This window comes from Coccidioides posadasii, chromosome 3, assembly GCF_018416015.2.
Source record: "Coccidioides posadasii str. Silveira chromosome 3, complete sequence".
NCBI classification, from domain to species: Eukaryota; Fungi; Ascomycota; class Eurotiomycetes; order Onygenales; family Onygenaceae; genus Coccidioides; species Coccidioides posadasii.
The window spans coordinates 1,986,969-2,000,695 of record NC_089409.1 but is presented as its reverse complement, the minus strand read 5'-3'; the positions used below and the strand labels follow the sequence as shown (position 1 = coordinate 2,000,695).

Genomic DNA, 13,727 nt, shown 5'->3' with positions numbered 1-13,727 from the left:
CGCCGAAATCAATGCATAACAACCCCACGATTCTATCCTCATGAACCGGCCTCTGTGTACTCCTTATTCATTCGGACATTCCATAGCGCGACCAAAACAAACGGCCTGACTAACCAATGGCTAGAGGGTCCCACACAGAGAGCTATAGTACTTTCTCCACTGCATCCAACGACAAAGCTTTCTCGTCATTTTTGGCCCTGTCACATCTTGCTTCATCCTCCTCTTCTCTTCTCCGCTGCTCCTTTAACTCCTTCAGATGCTGACAAAACTTGCTATTCGCTCGAATCCGCGTCCCATATTTGATATACGTAAACGGAATCACCGACATCACCAGGCTACAGAACGCCAACAGGCTACATGACCAGTTGGGGCCCAGCTTGTTGAACATCGGGACGGCTGCGATAGGAAGAGCGGCGCCAAATATGCTCCGGGTACAGCTCGCTGCAGACTGTGCACTGGCAGAAAAGGTTTCGTACGCGTCAGAGATATAATTCAGAATCGCCATGAAGATCAGCAGAAAGCCCATGCCAAAAGGGATGCCGGACAGTGCCGGAACAACCCAGTGAATCTCTGGCTTTGCTGTCCAGCCGAGCCAAAATAGGGCGATGACATATAATGGTCCGCCTAGGCATGCTAGCGGAAGACGTCTATATTCTTCGACTGCGGCCCAGCTCGCACCTCGGGCCTTTGCTTTATAAAGAATACTATCCCACCACAGAAAGATACCCAGAGAAATAAAAGCGCCTCCACCAACTACCAATCTGTTAGCTCTAAGACCATAATCTTCATCTGGTCGATGACTCACTCATCAGATACATCAATCCAGATTCACCAGGGGACATGTGATAAATTCCTTGAGTATTTAAGCATTAGCGATTGATGTACGGCAATTGAAAGGTATTCAACAACGGGTAAAAGCCATACCTTGAAATATTACCGGATATGCCTGGAAGAAAAGGAAAAAAATAGCATATACCATCGCAAGATACAAACAACTAAATAGAACAATGGATTCGTAGACTAGCATCCGTATCGGGCGTGTTAAGGTTACCGTTAGCGTGGCTTTCAAGTCTCGCTTTTCGAGGTCAATTGGGGCAACGATGTTATTGTTTCCAGTCTCTTGACGCAATTTCTTCGCTCTTCTTTGAAGTAATATCGGAGCATATGTTTCAGGCATGAATACCACGAACGGAAGAGTGATCCCCGCGAATATTAGCCCTACCCAGAAAGCCCACCTCCAACTAACCACGGCGACATATCCGCTGATAAACGGAGCGGCAACAGGTCCAATCGTCGTCGCCTAAGGTGGTTAACGTGGTTATGGGATATAATTAGGGGGAATAGGCTGACTTACAGCCATGAAATATGCCATTACTCGCCCGCGCTCCCTCGGATCATCGTGTATATCGGCAAACAAGCCGCCAACCACGGCCACTGGGGCGGATGCCACCACCCCGACAAGGAGCCTCAACACCAAAAGTGAAGCCCAATTCTGGCACACGGCGCACGCAAGTGTGAATGCCATGAAGCCCATGAATCCACCGACAATAATCGGCTTTCGTCCATAAGCTTCAGATAACGAGCCACATATGATAGGACCAACAACGTAACCAATGAGGAACATAGAGATGGGCAGGGCCAGTTGCTCACTACCTTCGATCCCGAAGTCCCGTGCGATATAGAGCACTGCGCCACTGGGGAGAGAGCTCCCCAGGGTACTGTTAAGGACCCCCAAGACTCCAGATGTCAGAACAAACAGTTTCTTTCTCTGTATCAGATGCATATTCTTTAGCAAACATGTACACGCAGGCATAGTTCAGAGCAGGGAATCCCATATAATATTACCATTGACCAATTGACAGGATTCTCCGGGTCCTGGGAGCTAAATGAAACCACCATCTTCGAGGCCACTCGCCGGAACTTATAGCCTCCAGATTCTCCTCCATCCACAGGAGAGCAAATTCTTCCATTCACGCCGTCGATTGAAGTCCCGGACGAACTTTGCGAAAGAATAGTTTCTACATCTGCTAGTTAACTCCAGGCCCCGAAGATCTTAATGTCTGCCACTTTCTGTGCTGCATTTCAATTCACAAACCTGTGGCTGCCACCATACTCGCTCCCATTTCCTTGTGTCCACCAACAGTTCTAACCCCAATGCCTGACATCGCATCATGCGACGCACAAGATGATCGCGCACAGGCAACTGCGCATCCCAAGAACAGCCGATGAACGGTCTCTGGGCGAGAGAGAAGAGGATTAAGGGGGAAAAAAAAAAAAAAGGGAGTGGAGAGACAGGTCTCACGGAAGCGTGGCAAGGAATATTCTCAAGTTTTCCGGAGGTGGCGATGCTCCCACCTATTTATTGCACAAAAGTAAATAATAAAAATGTTCGACAGAGGCGAGAGAAGAGCCATGTTTCCTTTTGTGCTCTGCCCCACAGCGCGAGTTGGGGGGATGGCATGGAGAGAGCAGAACTCGGCCAAAAAAGAACATTCTTGGCCTTGCTGCTCGAGACGGGACAGCGAAGCACCGCTCTTCTTCGAGGCCAAAGGAAATGAGGACTCGACCCGGGCTAAGGTCAGTGCTCCATATACCCCGGCTTCCCGGTGCCAGTAATGAGCGTGGGGAAAGCCAGCTAACGTGGTTAATGGGGTAAGAGAAATAGGTGAGCGTCCGGATAACACGGCTTCAGGTGTGAAAGTCAATTCCTGACTCGCTAGCGCCCCAGTTAACGGTGCTTCGGGATGGCTGCCGACGAAAACGTGAGAGCTCCGAAAGGACTTTTTTTAGACGCTCCGTGATCAGCAAAGTTGGCGAAAACGTAAAGAGGGTTGCGCCACATAAAGTGTGCTGTTTTCGAGATTACATAGTAGGATCTCTAGGTTTTCCTTTCTTGCATTTTTTCACATACTCCGTACGTGGATGCATGTTCAAGAGTGACCGACAGAGCGTCGGCTTCACCAGACCCAGCATCCTCTCATAGATGGTGAAATGCAATTCTACCCGAGTTTATGTCGGCTGGAAACCTTCTCGAGATTTGATATCGTGCGTGAACCTTGACGCACGTGTTGTGTGCAACCAAGCAAGCTGGTTTGGATCGCAATCCCGCTTCGTCGTGGTCGAAGAACCTTTTCTCTTTCAAGAGCGACTCGACAATCTACAATGAACTAATAAGTGATTCCATACCTGGCTCCGCGTGGATCCCATAAGATACTGCACATTATATTATCTTATCCCAATTGCTATCGGCCAATAAAAGCTTTAGATCATATTCGCGGATACAGATATCCTTGAAGAGGCTCCTGCTCAATAACTGACTTTGCGTTAAACATGCTGCTTTAGACCTAAGTCGCCTTTCTGAAGCTGGCTAATACCAAGTAGGGTGTTGAGGGGCATGATCGTCTCGTCTTGTCTTTAAAAACAAGACAACACGTTCTACCTGAATTGATGCGCATTTTTGACAGGGAATTTGTCCCTGCCTTGGGCCTCTGAACTAACCCAAATGCTCACACTCTTGGGCATAACTCCAAAGCTACCGTAACCCAGGCGGTTGATCTTAACGGAACCACCATATTGCCCATAGATCTCGGTCCACTTTTCCCCCGCATGATTTCTTCCGACGTACATGAATTTAAACGAGCGCCTCGTGCTGCTCATAACGCAAGCAAGACCGGATGGGTGATCAGCATCCCCGTATCTTACGAAACCTGGGTTGCCGTTTATTACTCATTAGCCATCAACTGATTTAACGCGGAATCAGAAGGCCAAGGCAAGGAGTCAAACCAATGCAGTGCTTTTGAAAAAAGTAGTCACGTTGCGATCCGTAAGCGTAAAGGCTGCGCCCAAGTGCCAGAGACCCCAAGTTGGGCAACGGGCCTTCAGCCGCATTTAGAAAACCAGCGTTGATACCATAAAGGTCGCCATAGAAAAGACACGGATACCCTTCTTTGCGGAGGAGTATCAATGCATAAGCAAGGGGCTTAAACCATTGCTCCACTGGAAGCTATGATGTCGAGAACGGGCGGGCGAAGAATTAGCATGGACACTAGCTAGGGCGAAAATAGAAGGGCGCCGCCCTTACCTCCAATGACTGCCCTAGTTGCTAAACAGGAGTTAGCCAACTTATCACAACACAATGTCGTCGTAGGGGCGTACGACATACCGTGTCATGGTTCGTCACAAACGTCTGTCGACGGTCAGCACATCGGATATCGACAGAGTATCAGTATTACTTACTACGGCATACTCGGGCCGCTTTTTCAGCAAGGTTTCGTGGAATACCTTCCTGAGGTCGGGTTTCCTCGCCCGGGAAAGTCTAGAAATATTGTGGGCCAACGGCACATCGAAGAGGGATACCAAATTCTTCGTCTGTTCCAAATAGGTCAAGAGCTCATTTATGTCATTTTTCCAATACTCGGCGACGAAAAACCAGTCCAGTCCAACTCGATTCTTTATGTGGAGGATAAACTCGATAAGAAAAGACCGTGAGTAGTGTTTCACAGCATCAAGCCTAAGCCCGCCGATGGGAACCTGCTCACTGAGCCACTGAATCCAATTCTTAACATCATCTTTGACATCCTCATTAGAAAAGTCGATATTTGCAAACATGAGATAATCGAAGTTCCCTCGTTCTTTGCTCACGTCTGAGGCCCAGTTTTTCCGGCCGTCGCCAATAATTTTATAGATACCTCTAATTCCCGTTTTAAGGTTGTGGTCGATACCGTTAAAATGGTACCAATGATATTTCATCGAACTGTAGACATTGCCGCGCCCGGGAAACTCGAATCCAAGCCAAGATTCGATTTCTATCGGCTTGTTCCCATGGGTGCAATTTCGATCTATAGCGGAACGCTGAGTCAGATGAAGCGGTAAATTTCTAAAGGAACCAGCAGGAAGCATAGAGGACACTACCATCTGAATCCACCCTAACCGCCTGGCATGTCTCTGTCCTGTCTGCGCCGGCCTTGTGGTTGAGCACTGCATCCCACAGGATCTTTATATTCATTTCCTCGGCCTTGTTGGCCAAGTCCTGCAGCTCCTCCTTTGATCCCCATTTCGTGGGCACTGAGCCTTTCTGGTCAAACTCGCCGATGTCGTAAAGATCATAGATGTCGTAGCCATTACGGGCAGGAGCCATTCCCTTGCAACCCGGAGGAATCCATATAGCGGTAACACCAATCTCTTTGAACCAGTCAAGAGCCGCAGTCAGACGCTTCCAGTGCTGGTGATCAGCCGGAGTGTTCCACTCGAATGCTTGGAGCATCAACTGGTTCTGGTTCGACTGAGTTGTGGCTTTTTTTCGTTTTGAAGAATAGGATGAGCAGCAGTCAGCAAACACTCACGCCTATAAACCTACAGCAGGAAAGCGGGGTCAGCTAACTCTCTGCTTGTTTATCAGTCATGCTGTTTTGTAGCTGGCTGGTCAATATAGGATATCAATGCAGCTGTGTCGAAAGACCAGGTGTTTGGTTCAACAAATCAACAATCAAAAAGCTAGGATGGAAGCGTAGTGGTTAAGCCTGCACAAGAGACGTTTGACAGAGACAGTTGACCGTGTCCTGAGCAGCAGACAACAGATCCTGTGCGTCCATAACACAATGAATAGTGGGCATGGAAGGGATGCAGGAAGCATCCCTTGCTGAGGAAATGAGGCATGTCACGAGGAAAGGAAAGACGGGTTCACTCCATCGTTGCTGGCACGCGAGCCACAACGCAGCAGTTGGTTCCAGGGGAAGCACGACTATCTCAAAAAGCCTGCGGACTGCAATTCCGAAGGAGCTCCTTGGATCTGTGCGACGAGAACTCCGTGCCCTTGTACGGAGTATGTACATCGATATTATCAGCATGCATACGGAGTACATGCTCTGTACAAGCAGAGTTCCAAGCAAACAGGGCAAACACACCCCGAACTTACTCGCCCCAGCAGCCGCACCACGTGACCGACGCCGCGACGCTTGGACCGTGACGCCCCATGTCACCTAGCCACATCCAATGAAGATTCGGCAGTGCCCTGGCTTGATGGAAGTCTGAAGAGCTCACCATCCGCCGCTTTTCGCGCCCGTCAATGACTCTGGGCCATCTCCTCCGTACTCCGCAAGATTGATGTTCGGCTTGCATCATCCGGGCACACTTCGTCAGCACACGCTGCTTCACCGTGGCTTTTGCCCGCCCATCAACCCAGACTTAGCTTCCGTCATCGGCTGTTAGGTCACTCCGTCGTCACTCCTCCGTTCCGCCACCTCTTCAAAGGAATGCAGCGCTTTTCAACCTCTTTGGTCCCTTTCACCCTTCCGGAATCCCATTTTGTCAAGTCCATGGAGCCGTTGTTGTGCTAATCTGTGCTGGGACCTGTGCAATGGCTTCGGCGGGCAAACCGAACATCGACGATGGCAGACGGGGCACCAGTTCTCCGAAGCTTAAAGGACGCGGTAGGCGCACACGACCACTCCGTCGAAAAGTTTTCATCACCTTTCCCTGGATGGAGCGGCTAATCGTCTGCATGGCGCGATAGATCACGCGAAAGACACACTATGTCGAAATGTGACCATATACGGCCGCTGTCGTTACGAAGATAAAGGTCCTGGGAGATCCCCCCCTTGCTTTTACTCAAGATGTGTCTCGACGCTGAACTGACAGCTATGAATTCAAAGGCTGCGTATTCAACCATGATCCGTCACGGGTCAATGAGGCCCAGCATCCGGAAAGGTGAGATGCCCCACCTGCCTGCATGATATGCCCCGGTACACCTCTGAACTCGACCAAATACCTGACTGAGATGGCTTTTCTTCGTCGCAGTAGAAGTAGCAGCAAGAAGCGCTTTAATGTGGACTCACCCAGCTTCACACCATCCGCTACTCCCCTCAATGGCTCCTCCGGCTTAAAGAAGTCCGCTACCATCTCTCCAAAGGCCGCCAATGCTGCGCCGTTTCTTCCCAAAGGGGTTCTTTCGAGTATGTTCATCTGTTCGCTTCGGACTATAAATTATGAGATGTTGATCAGATTCGTTAGGATCAAATGCTGCTACGCCTCAGAGCCAACCGGAGACCTCTACACCTGAGTGGTCCATAGGCGAGATCCAAGATTTCGTTCCGCAAGGGTTCGACTCTTCGCATGTTGTGAGTTCATCTCTTTATTTGGCGGGGCTTGAGATTCTAGCCTTGCTTTGTCTGTTGGTCATAGCTATTGCACTAGCCCCGCTGGAACGTATCTGAAACTTAATCTAATCGCATGTGATGTAGGAAACCATACATGGACACGGCAATGGAGTCCTTTCAACTCCTGCTTATGATCCGTTTGTCTCTTCTTCCACACCGTTGGGAGCTTCTGGTGCTGTCACCCATCAGGTGCAGCCTAACCCATACTCCCACGATCCATCTGCGATCGGCGGGGCGGCCTTTTTTGGAGCCCAAAACGCGTTCCAGCAGCCGGTATGAAAAGGATCCTCCATTCAAATTTCCTATGCTAATGAATTGCTTAGGTTCAATACCACTTGTATGCCCCAATTGGACCACATAATCAAAATATTTTAGGTTACCAAAGGAACATCCATGACCTGTTTCTTCCCAATTCCTTTCGAGAGGAATTGCAAAAGAAAGCTGCAGCTACCCTTCAGACACTACCTAGTGAGTTCTACCCTAAAGCAGGAGGCTTTACTTGCTTTCCCAATTATTGATCGTCTCCAAGATTCGCAGCTCCCTACCCAGATAGATTACTTTCACTCTCTTGTCCCGCTTGATCTCTCCCATCAGAAGAACGCTGCCATTTTTGGGTACCCGAGTTGGGTTTATAAGGCTCAATCCAGCAAAGATGGAAACTTTTACGCTCTCAGGCGTCTGGAAGGTACGCTTTAAACCACTGATATCTCCGAACCATAAGCTCAGCTGCTACCCTGCAGGTTTCCGTTTGACAAATGAAAAAGCGATCCGATCAGTGCAGAACTGGAAAAGAGTGAGCTGTGGCAGCGTGGTCACTGTGCACGATGCCTTTACCAATCGAAGTTTCCAAGATAGCTCCTTGATCTTCGTTACTGACTACCATCCGTTATCTAAAACCCTGGCGGAGCAGCATTTAGCCGATGGGCAAGGTCGCTACCAGGGTCGTCATACCTCCGGGCATATTCCAGAGCAAATTCTTTGGAGCTATGTGACGCAAATTGCGAATGCCCTGAAAGCGATTCATAGCGCGGGTCTTGCTGCTCGCGTCATCGAACCAAGCAAAATTCTGCTTACCGGGAAGAATCGAATTAGATTGAATGCGTGCGGCATTTTGGACGTTGTGCAATTCGATTCTCAGCGACCCCTGGCTGATTTGCAACATCAAGACCTCGTTAACTTCGGACAATTAATCCTCACACTCGGGGCCAACTCGCCTTCACTAATGCATAACCCAACGAAAGCCACGGAGCATTTCAACCGCAGTTACAGCGCTCAGCTCAACAATTCCGTCTACTGGCTGCTCAGTGGTATGCAAAAAGATCAAGAACGGACTATCGATATATTTATCTCCGGTATATCTTCACAACTTATGTCGACCTTTGATTCGTCGCTTCATCTTGACGACCAACTTATTTCCGATCTAAGCCGGGAATTAGAAAATGCCCGGCTCGTCCGCTTGCTCTCCAAACTCAACTTCATCAACGAACGACCAGAATACGAACACGATCGTCAATGGTCAGAAAATGGAGAACGTTATTTCCTAAAATTATTCCGCGATTATGTGTTCCACCAAGTCGATGCGCAGAATGTACCTGTGGTGGATCTAGGTCACGTATTGACCTGTTTGAATAAATTGGATGCGGGAACCGATGAGAAAGTTACCTTAATCAGCCGCGATGAGCAGTCGTGTTTCATTGTGTCGTACAAGGAGCTGAAGAAAGCTGTAGAAGCGTCTTTCCAGGCGCTTCTCAAACCAGCGCGGAGAATCTGATGATAGACGTACCTCGAATGCTCTCTTGGCAGGACCTAGACATCCCTTTGTTAGTAGTGAAACTGTTGTGGAATGAATTGGCAGTGTTTGAAAAGCTGCAAACCATATGAGGTGCTTATTTATTAAGCATCTACGTTGTTCTGTCTCTCTAGCTATATGCGTTTTGAGAATGTCTTTCTATATTATACCATGCAAGACAAGAGAAACCTGGGGTCGGAACCTTTTTTTTCTTTTTTTTCCTGATTTATGCAGGAACCATGCAAAATTTTGGAAGATTGCAGATGTTCAGGAGGGATGATTTATAGTATGTTAGGAAAAAAATTGAGAAAATATAGTATAAATGTTTCTTATCTTCTCTTTCGATACTTTCGCAGACCCCACTATCATAGATGCAATGCTTCGTCATTGCAGTGGCTTCATCGAGAAGTGTAGAATAGGGCTTACGTCGACTCCAAGGCAAAAGTATCGTGCGAGCGTCGTAGGCGCTTAACAGAAGTATGCGTATCCTACCACAAGAGGATGGCCAGTGCACAGAATCTCCAAATTTCCCGCTTCCCCTCTTTGCTGCAAGGGAAAGGCACAAAGGTTATCAGTGCAGGGCAAACTCTGCTGTAAAAGCTTTTGGCTTGCTGTGTGCCGGGCGGGTAGAATTAGTAAAACTTTCCTGGAGTGTGTCTCGATGCAAGCTACGTGGCAGAGGTTCTGGTAACAGAGGCTGTTTAATTTTTTCTGAAGTAGAGGATATCAGGCACATCTTGTGGAAAGGAGGTTGATATTATGAAATTTTGGCCAGTTGTGGCTTGATTCGGCCGGCGGTAAAGGCGGGATTCACCCCGGAGAAATTGTGAGCTGAAGATCGACGTGGCCCTGGGCTTGAAACCTGCATCCTGTCACAGGTGTCACATTAACTAACTACACAGTTACCTTTGTGGTCTATGCACAATTCGACTTGGATGCCGGAGAAAACCTCCTCATCATCAGATATACATTGTACTTCTACAGTTTGACGCAGAAACAGAGAACACTTATGCTCCAGCCTTCACAGCAAACAATCAGTTACATTGCATTTAGAATCCAAACCATCCAGCTGATGGCGAAGAACTCTGCCCCAAAGTTTGATGTTGTAATACTTCACGGCGTGTCTGCTAAAAGGCTCCCAATCGAAGGACTGGAGGATGGTTTGGTGGATTTCCAGCCATCTGAAGACAATGGCTCTGTGATGCTCTGGAGTAGTCTGAGTTAATAATAGTGTTTACTGAGCACAGTTCACCCCAATGATATCGATCCCGACCAGCCATTCGGCATGCCGCATCGAGCGCCAAGCTCATTCCGCCCCGCCACTAAAGTAGATCTAGGCCAATAGGACCTGACAATGGGAACTCGGTCAATTTCTATTGATAGGAAGCTGCAAATGACTAAGGATAATTGGTCACTTTATTGGCTCTCGAGCTGCTGCGTTTCTTCAGTCCGGCGGTTCGACACCGATGATACAGACCACGCGAGAGCATGCATGCTACCATCTCAAGACGGGAGAGAGATGTGATGATCACATATAAGGCCGTCCTGGTATGGGTTTCAGGATGTGGACTTCATATCAATTTACCCGTATTTCTCTTCACTTTAATATTTCCTTTGTTGGCAATTTGTTCTTCGCATCTCCTTATATAAGTATTAATCCTTCCGGGAGCTGGTCTTCCTGCTGATATATATAACTATCAACATTGAGACTGTGATTCACGATTGCAAACGATGGGCCGTTTGATGTTGATTCTTCTGGCTCTCACCTTGTCAGTGCTTTCCCTACCTATCGACCGGCCCCAAGATGAAGCCAAATTCCGCTCTGGCGTTAGCAAAGAAATCCAAAATTTTCCAAAACGCGCCGAACTTGCCCCAACCCCACGATGCGACCTCTCTCATGTAAAGCTTCCACAGAGCTCTGAGCCTTTTCCAGATATCCCTCAAGGACAGAAGCTTCTTGCTGTGGCTGTTGGTCGAGGAACCCAGGTAATATTGAGACCCCTATCGCTTGTTATTAACTCGTGGGCACTGTGGATATGCATTTGCCACGAACTGTGATTCACTTGAGGCCAGGCTGACAAATCGTGATGGGCATAGAATTACACATGCGAGTCTGAGTCCGGAAACACGAAGCCAAAGGGGGCTCTTGCAACCCTGTTCGACGCTTCTTGTATAGCGGCAAACTCTCCACCTCGTCTAAGGGCTCTTGTGAATACCGCTCTTACCCAGCAGCACCATCCAGAGCCCATTTCCAAGACCCCAATGGGCGAAATGCCGTTTCTGGGTCGCCATTTCTTCAGTGATGACACAACGGCAGTATTCGATATCGGCGACCTAGGCTCCTCACTAGTCAGAAAGGAGGGGACAGTTGATGCCCCTAAAACTGCGCTGAAAGGAGTGGGCGGCCAGATGGATGGTGCGGTCGCATGGTTATGGCTCAAATCAATCCCAGCGAGCACTGGCAAAGCAAAAACCATATATAGGGTGAATACTGCGGGAGGAATGCCCCCTAAAAATTGTGCAGGCCAGCCAAAGGAGATGGCAGTCCAGTACTCGAGCGAATACTGGTTCTATGGCTGAATCAAGGGTTCATGATCTCTGATTTGACGGGTATATATGTATGCGGGGCCTTAGAATGGAAGTTTTGAGTAAAGAAAGAGGGCGGCCTCATGTATCAATGTATTTGCCGATAATCGGTTGCACAGAGTAACGTGACATAAAGCTTTTAAGGTTCAATTCCGAACTGCGGAGGTTTGAAATGCGTAGTCGAGACTCTGGAGGAAAGCAGCGCCGCAAACGGAAATTAGGGCAAACGCAGCTCACGTGCGCCAAAAAAGGTACAATCACGTGATATGGTGTTTTGACCATATGGAAAAACGCCAGTCTAACGATATTGGGCTAGCGCAGAAAATCGATCTCATAGAAAGCTCCAAAATTTCATTTTTTGCTTGGGATGAAGGGACTCGTCAAACCATTCTTCCTAACTCAACACAACCTGTTGTGAGCCCTCATTGCCACTCAAAAATAGCATCTTAGGGCTCATAAGTCGGATCTGCATCTCCGACCCCGCCATCTTGCGTTTTTGACTGCGGCTTCCAGCTCCTCTTAGTCGATTATCGAAGCACTTCGTTCTGTGGGTGATTTCCCGGTGCGAGTTTGTCTTGGACAATATCTTCCAAACTGAGGCCCCGCGCTATTATATTAATTGCGATTGTATAAAATGGCTTTCGGAGGTTCGCGTGGTGGACGTGGAGGACCCCCCCATGGAGGCCGCGGAGGTCCTCGCGGAGGTGGACGAGGTGGTGCCAGAGGTGTGTACTGTGATACCCATCGTCATACTTTATCCTTTGAATGGCATTACACCATGGTTGAAGGGATGAATGGCTCTCATTTGGGCCCTAGCCCTGCGAATGGCTTGCGCGGGATAGTAGAATCTTTGCTAACAAGCTTCTCTTCCAACCAAAAGGCGGATTAGGCTCTAGAGGTGGCCGTGGAGGTGGCCGTGGAGCTCCAAGAGGTGGCAGAGGCGGCAGGGGTGCTCGCGGTGGTGGTCGCGGTGGAAAGCCTGGTGCTAAGGGTGGTGCTAAGGTCATCATTGTGGGTTGTCTTGAATTCCCTCCACACGGCGATGCGATATCGCCGGTTTGTGGGATCACATTTGACTGGACGCTTACCCGAAATTCGAAAGGAACCCCATCGTCATGCCGGTGTCTTCGTTGCGAGAGGTGGTAAGGAGGATCTCTTGGTTACAAAGAACTTGACCCCCGGCGAAGCTGTCTATGGCGAGAAGCGCATCTCCGTCGAAGCTCCGGCCACAGTGGACGGCGACAACACCACGACTAAGGTCGAATACCGCGTGTGGAATCCTTTCCGTAGCAAGTTGGCTGCTGGTATTCTCGGTGGTCTGGACGAAATTTACATCAAACCTGGCGCCAAAGTTCTCTACCTCGGCGCTGCCAGCGGCACATCAGTCAGTCATGTTGCCGATATTGTTGGCCCTACTGGAACCGTATACGCCGTTGAGTTCTCTCACCGTTCAGGACGTGATTTGATCGGCATGGCCACCCACCGTACAAACGTCATTCCGATCGTCGACGATGCGAGACACCCACTCCGCTACAGAATGCTTGTTGGAATGGTAGATGCTATATTCGCCGACGTTGCGCAGCCCGATCAAGCCCGTATTGTTGGTCTGAACGCTCACTTGTTCTTGAAAGCTGGTGGCGGAATCCTTGTCAGTATCAAAGCCAACTGTATTGACAGCACGGCGAAGCCCGAAGTTGTTTTCGCCAGAGAAGTCCAGAAATTGAGAGAGGAGAGAATAAAACCAAAGGAACAACTGACACTCGGTAAGAACCTTTTATGGATATATTTCCCAGCAAAAAAAAAAAAAAAGAAAAAAGAAAAAAAAAAGAAAAACTCAAGAGCTAACGCGTAATTTCTCAGAACCGTTTGAGCGTGATCACTGCATAGTCGTTGGCGTCTACAGACCATCTTGATTGGATTAATGCTTGGATGTCTCTTGTATGGTGTTTTTTGATTCTTGTTTAGTACAGGCGTTCTATGTGTGGATCCTTTTGGTTGCAATTTACTTCATACACTTTTCTCTGATGATGGGCCGACTAAAATATACGTATTAGATTCAGCATCTGTGCGCTTCCATATCCATGCATCTACTCCGTTCATCTTGCTACATCAGTTGAATGCATGATTCATATCTGCACTCACGACCCCAACTCCTAATAGGCTATCCAGCCTGTAATGCCATGGGATCCGCGGCAGAA

General features: G+C 48.6%; 5 protein-coding genes across 5 annotated transcripts; 3 read left to right on the top strand and 2 right to left on the bottom strand.

Moving 5' to 3' along the window:
- Window positions 1-142: 142 nt before the first annotated feature.
- D8B26_005616 (uncharacterized protein) lies at window positions 143-2,254 on the bottom strand (the record flags this gene model as incomplete). The annotated part of the gene is made up of 6 exons (XM_066124933.1): window positions 2,096-2,254; window positions 1,846-2,018; window positions 1,355-1,768; window positions 925-1,300; window positions 806-853; window positions 143-753 (listed from the first exon to the last, which is right to left on the bottom strand). The coding sequence occupies exons 1-6, from the start codon at window positions 2,163-2,165 to the stop codon at window positions 143-145; spliced, it is 1,692 nt and encodes a 563-aa protein (XP_065981014.1). The 5' UTR covers window positions 2,166-2,254.
- Window positions 2,255-3,246: 992 nt separating this feature from the next.
- On the bottom strand, window positions 3,247-5,263 carry D8B26_005615 (uncharacterized protein; the record flags this gene model as incomplete). Its single annotated transcript, XM_003068936.2, has 6 exons — window positions 3,247-3,707; window positions 3,784-4,003; window positions 4,082-4,102; window positions 4,163-4,186; window positions 4,237-4,838; window positions 4,912-5,263. 6 exons carry the CDS (start codon window positions 5,261-5,263, stop codon window positions 3,436-3,438), a joined length of 1,491 nt encoding a protein of 496 aa, XP_003068982.2. The 3' UTR covers window positions 3,247-3,435.
- Window positions 5,264-6,044: 781 nt separating this feature from the next.
- Window positions 6,045-8,971, top strand: PAN3 (PAB-dependent poly(A)-specific ribonuclease subunit 3). Its single transcript, XM_066124932.1, has 9 exons — window positions 6,045-6,428; window positions 6,512-6,577; window positions 6,651-6,705; window positions 6,799-6,950; window positions 7,009-7,115; window positions 7,239-7,427; window positions 7,478-7,622; window positions 7,684-7,839; window positions 7,895-8,971. The coding sequence occupies exons 1-9, from the start codon at window positions 6,356-6,358 to the stop codon at window positions 8,923-8,925; spliced, it is 1,974 nt and encodes a 657-aa protein (XP_065981013.1). The 5' UTR covers window positions 6,045-6,355; the 3' UTR covers window positions 8,926-8,971.
- Window positions 8,972-10,634: 1,663 nt separating this feature from the next.
- D8B26_005613 (uncharacterized protein) lies at window positions 10,635-11,659 on the top strand. The gene is made up of 2 exons (XM_003068938.2): window positions 10,635-10,929; window positions 11,041-11,659. Exons 1-2 carry the CDS (start codon window positions 10,675-10,677, stop codon window positions 11,521-11,523), a joined length of 738 nt encoding a protein of 245 aa, XP_003068984.1. The 5' UTR covers window positions 10,635-10,674; the 3' UTR covers window positions 11,524-11,659.
- Window positions 11,660-11,895: 236 nt separating this feature from the next.
- NOP1 (rRNA methyltransferase NOP1) lies at window positions 11,896-13,649 on the top strand. Its single transcript, XM_003068939.2, has 4 exons — window positions 11,896-12,254; window positions 12,410-12,540; window positions 12,632-13,292; window positions 13,390-13,649. The coding sequence occupies exons 1-4, from the start codon at window positions 12,164-12,166 to the stop codon at window positions 13,440-13,442; spliced, it is 936 nt and encodes a 311-aa protein (XP_003068985.2). The 5' UTR covers window positions 11,896-12,163; the 3' UTR covers window positions 13,443-13,649.
- Window positions 13,650-13,727: the final 78 nt, after the last annotated feature.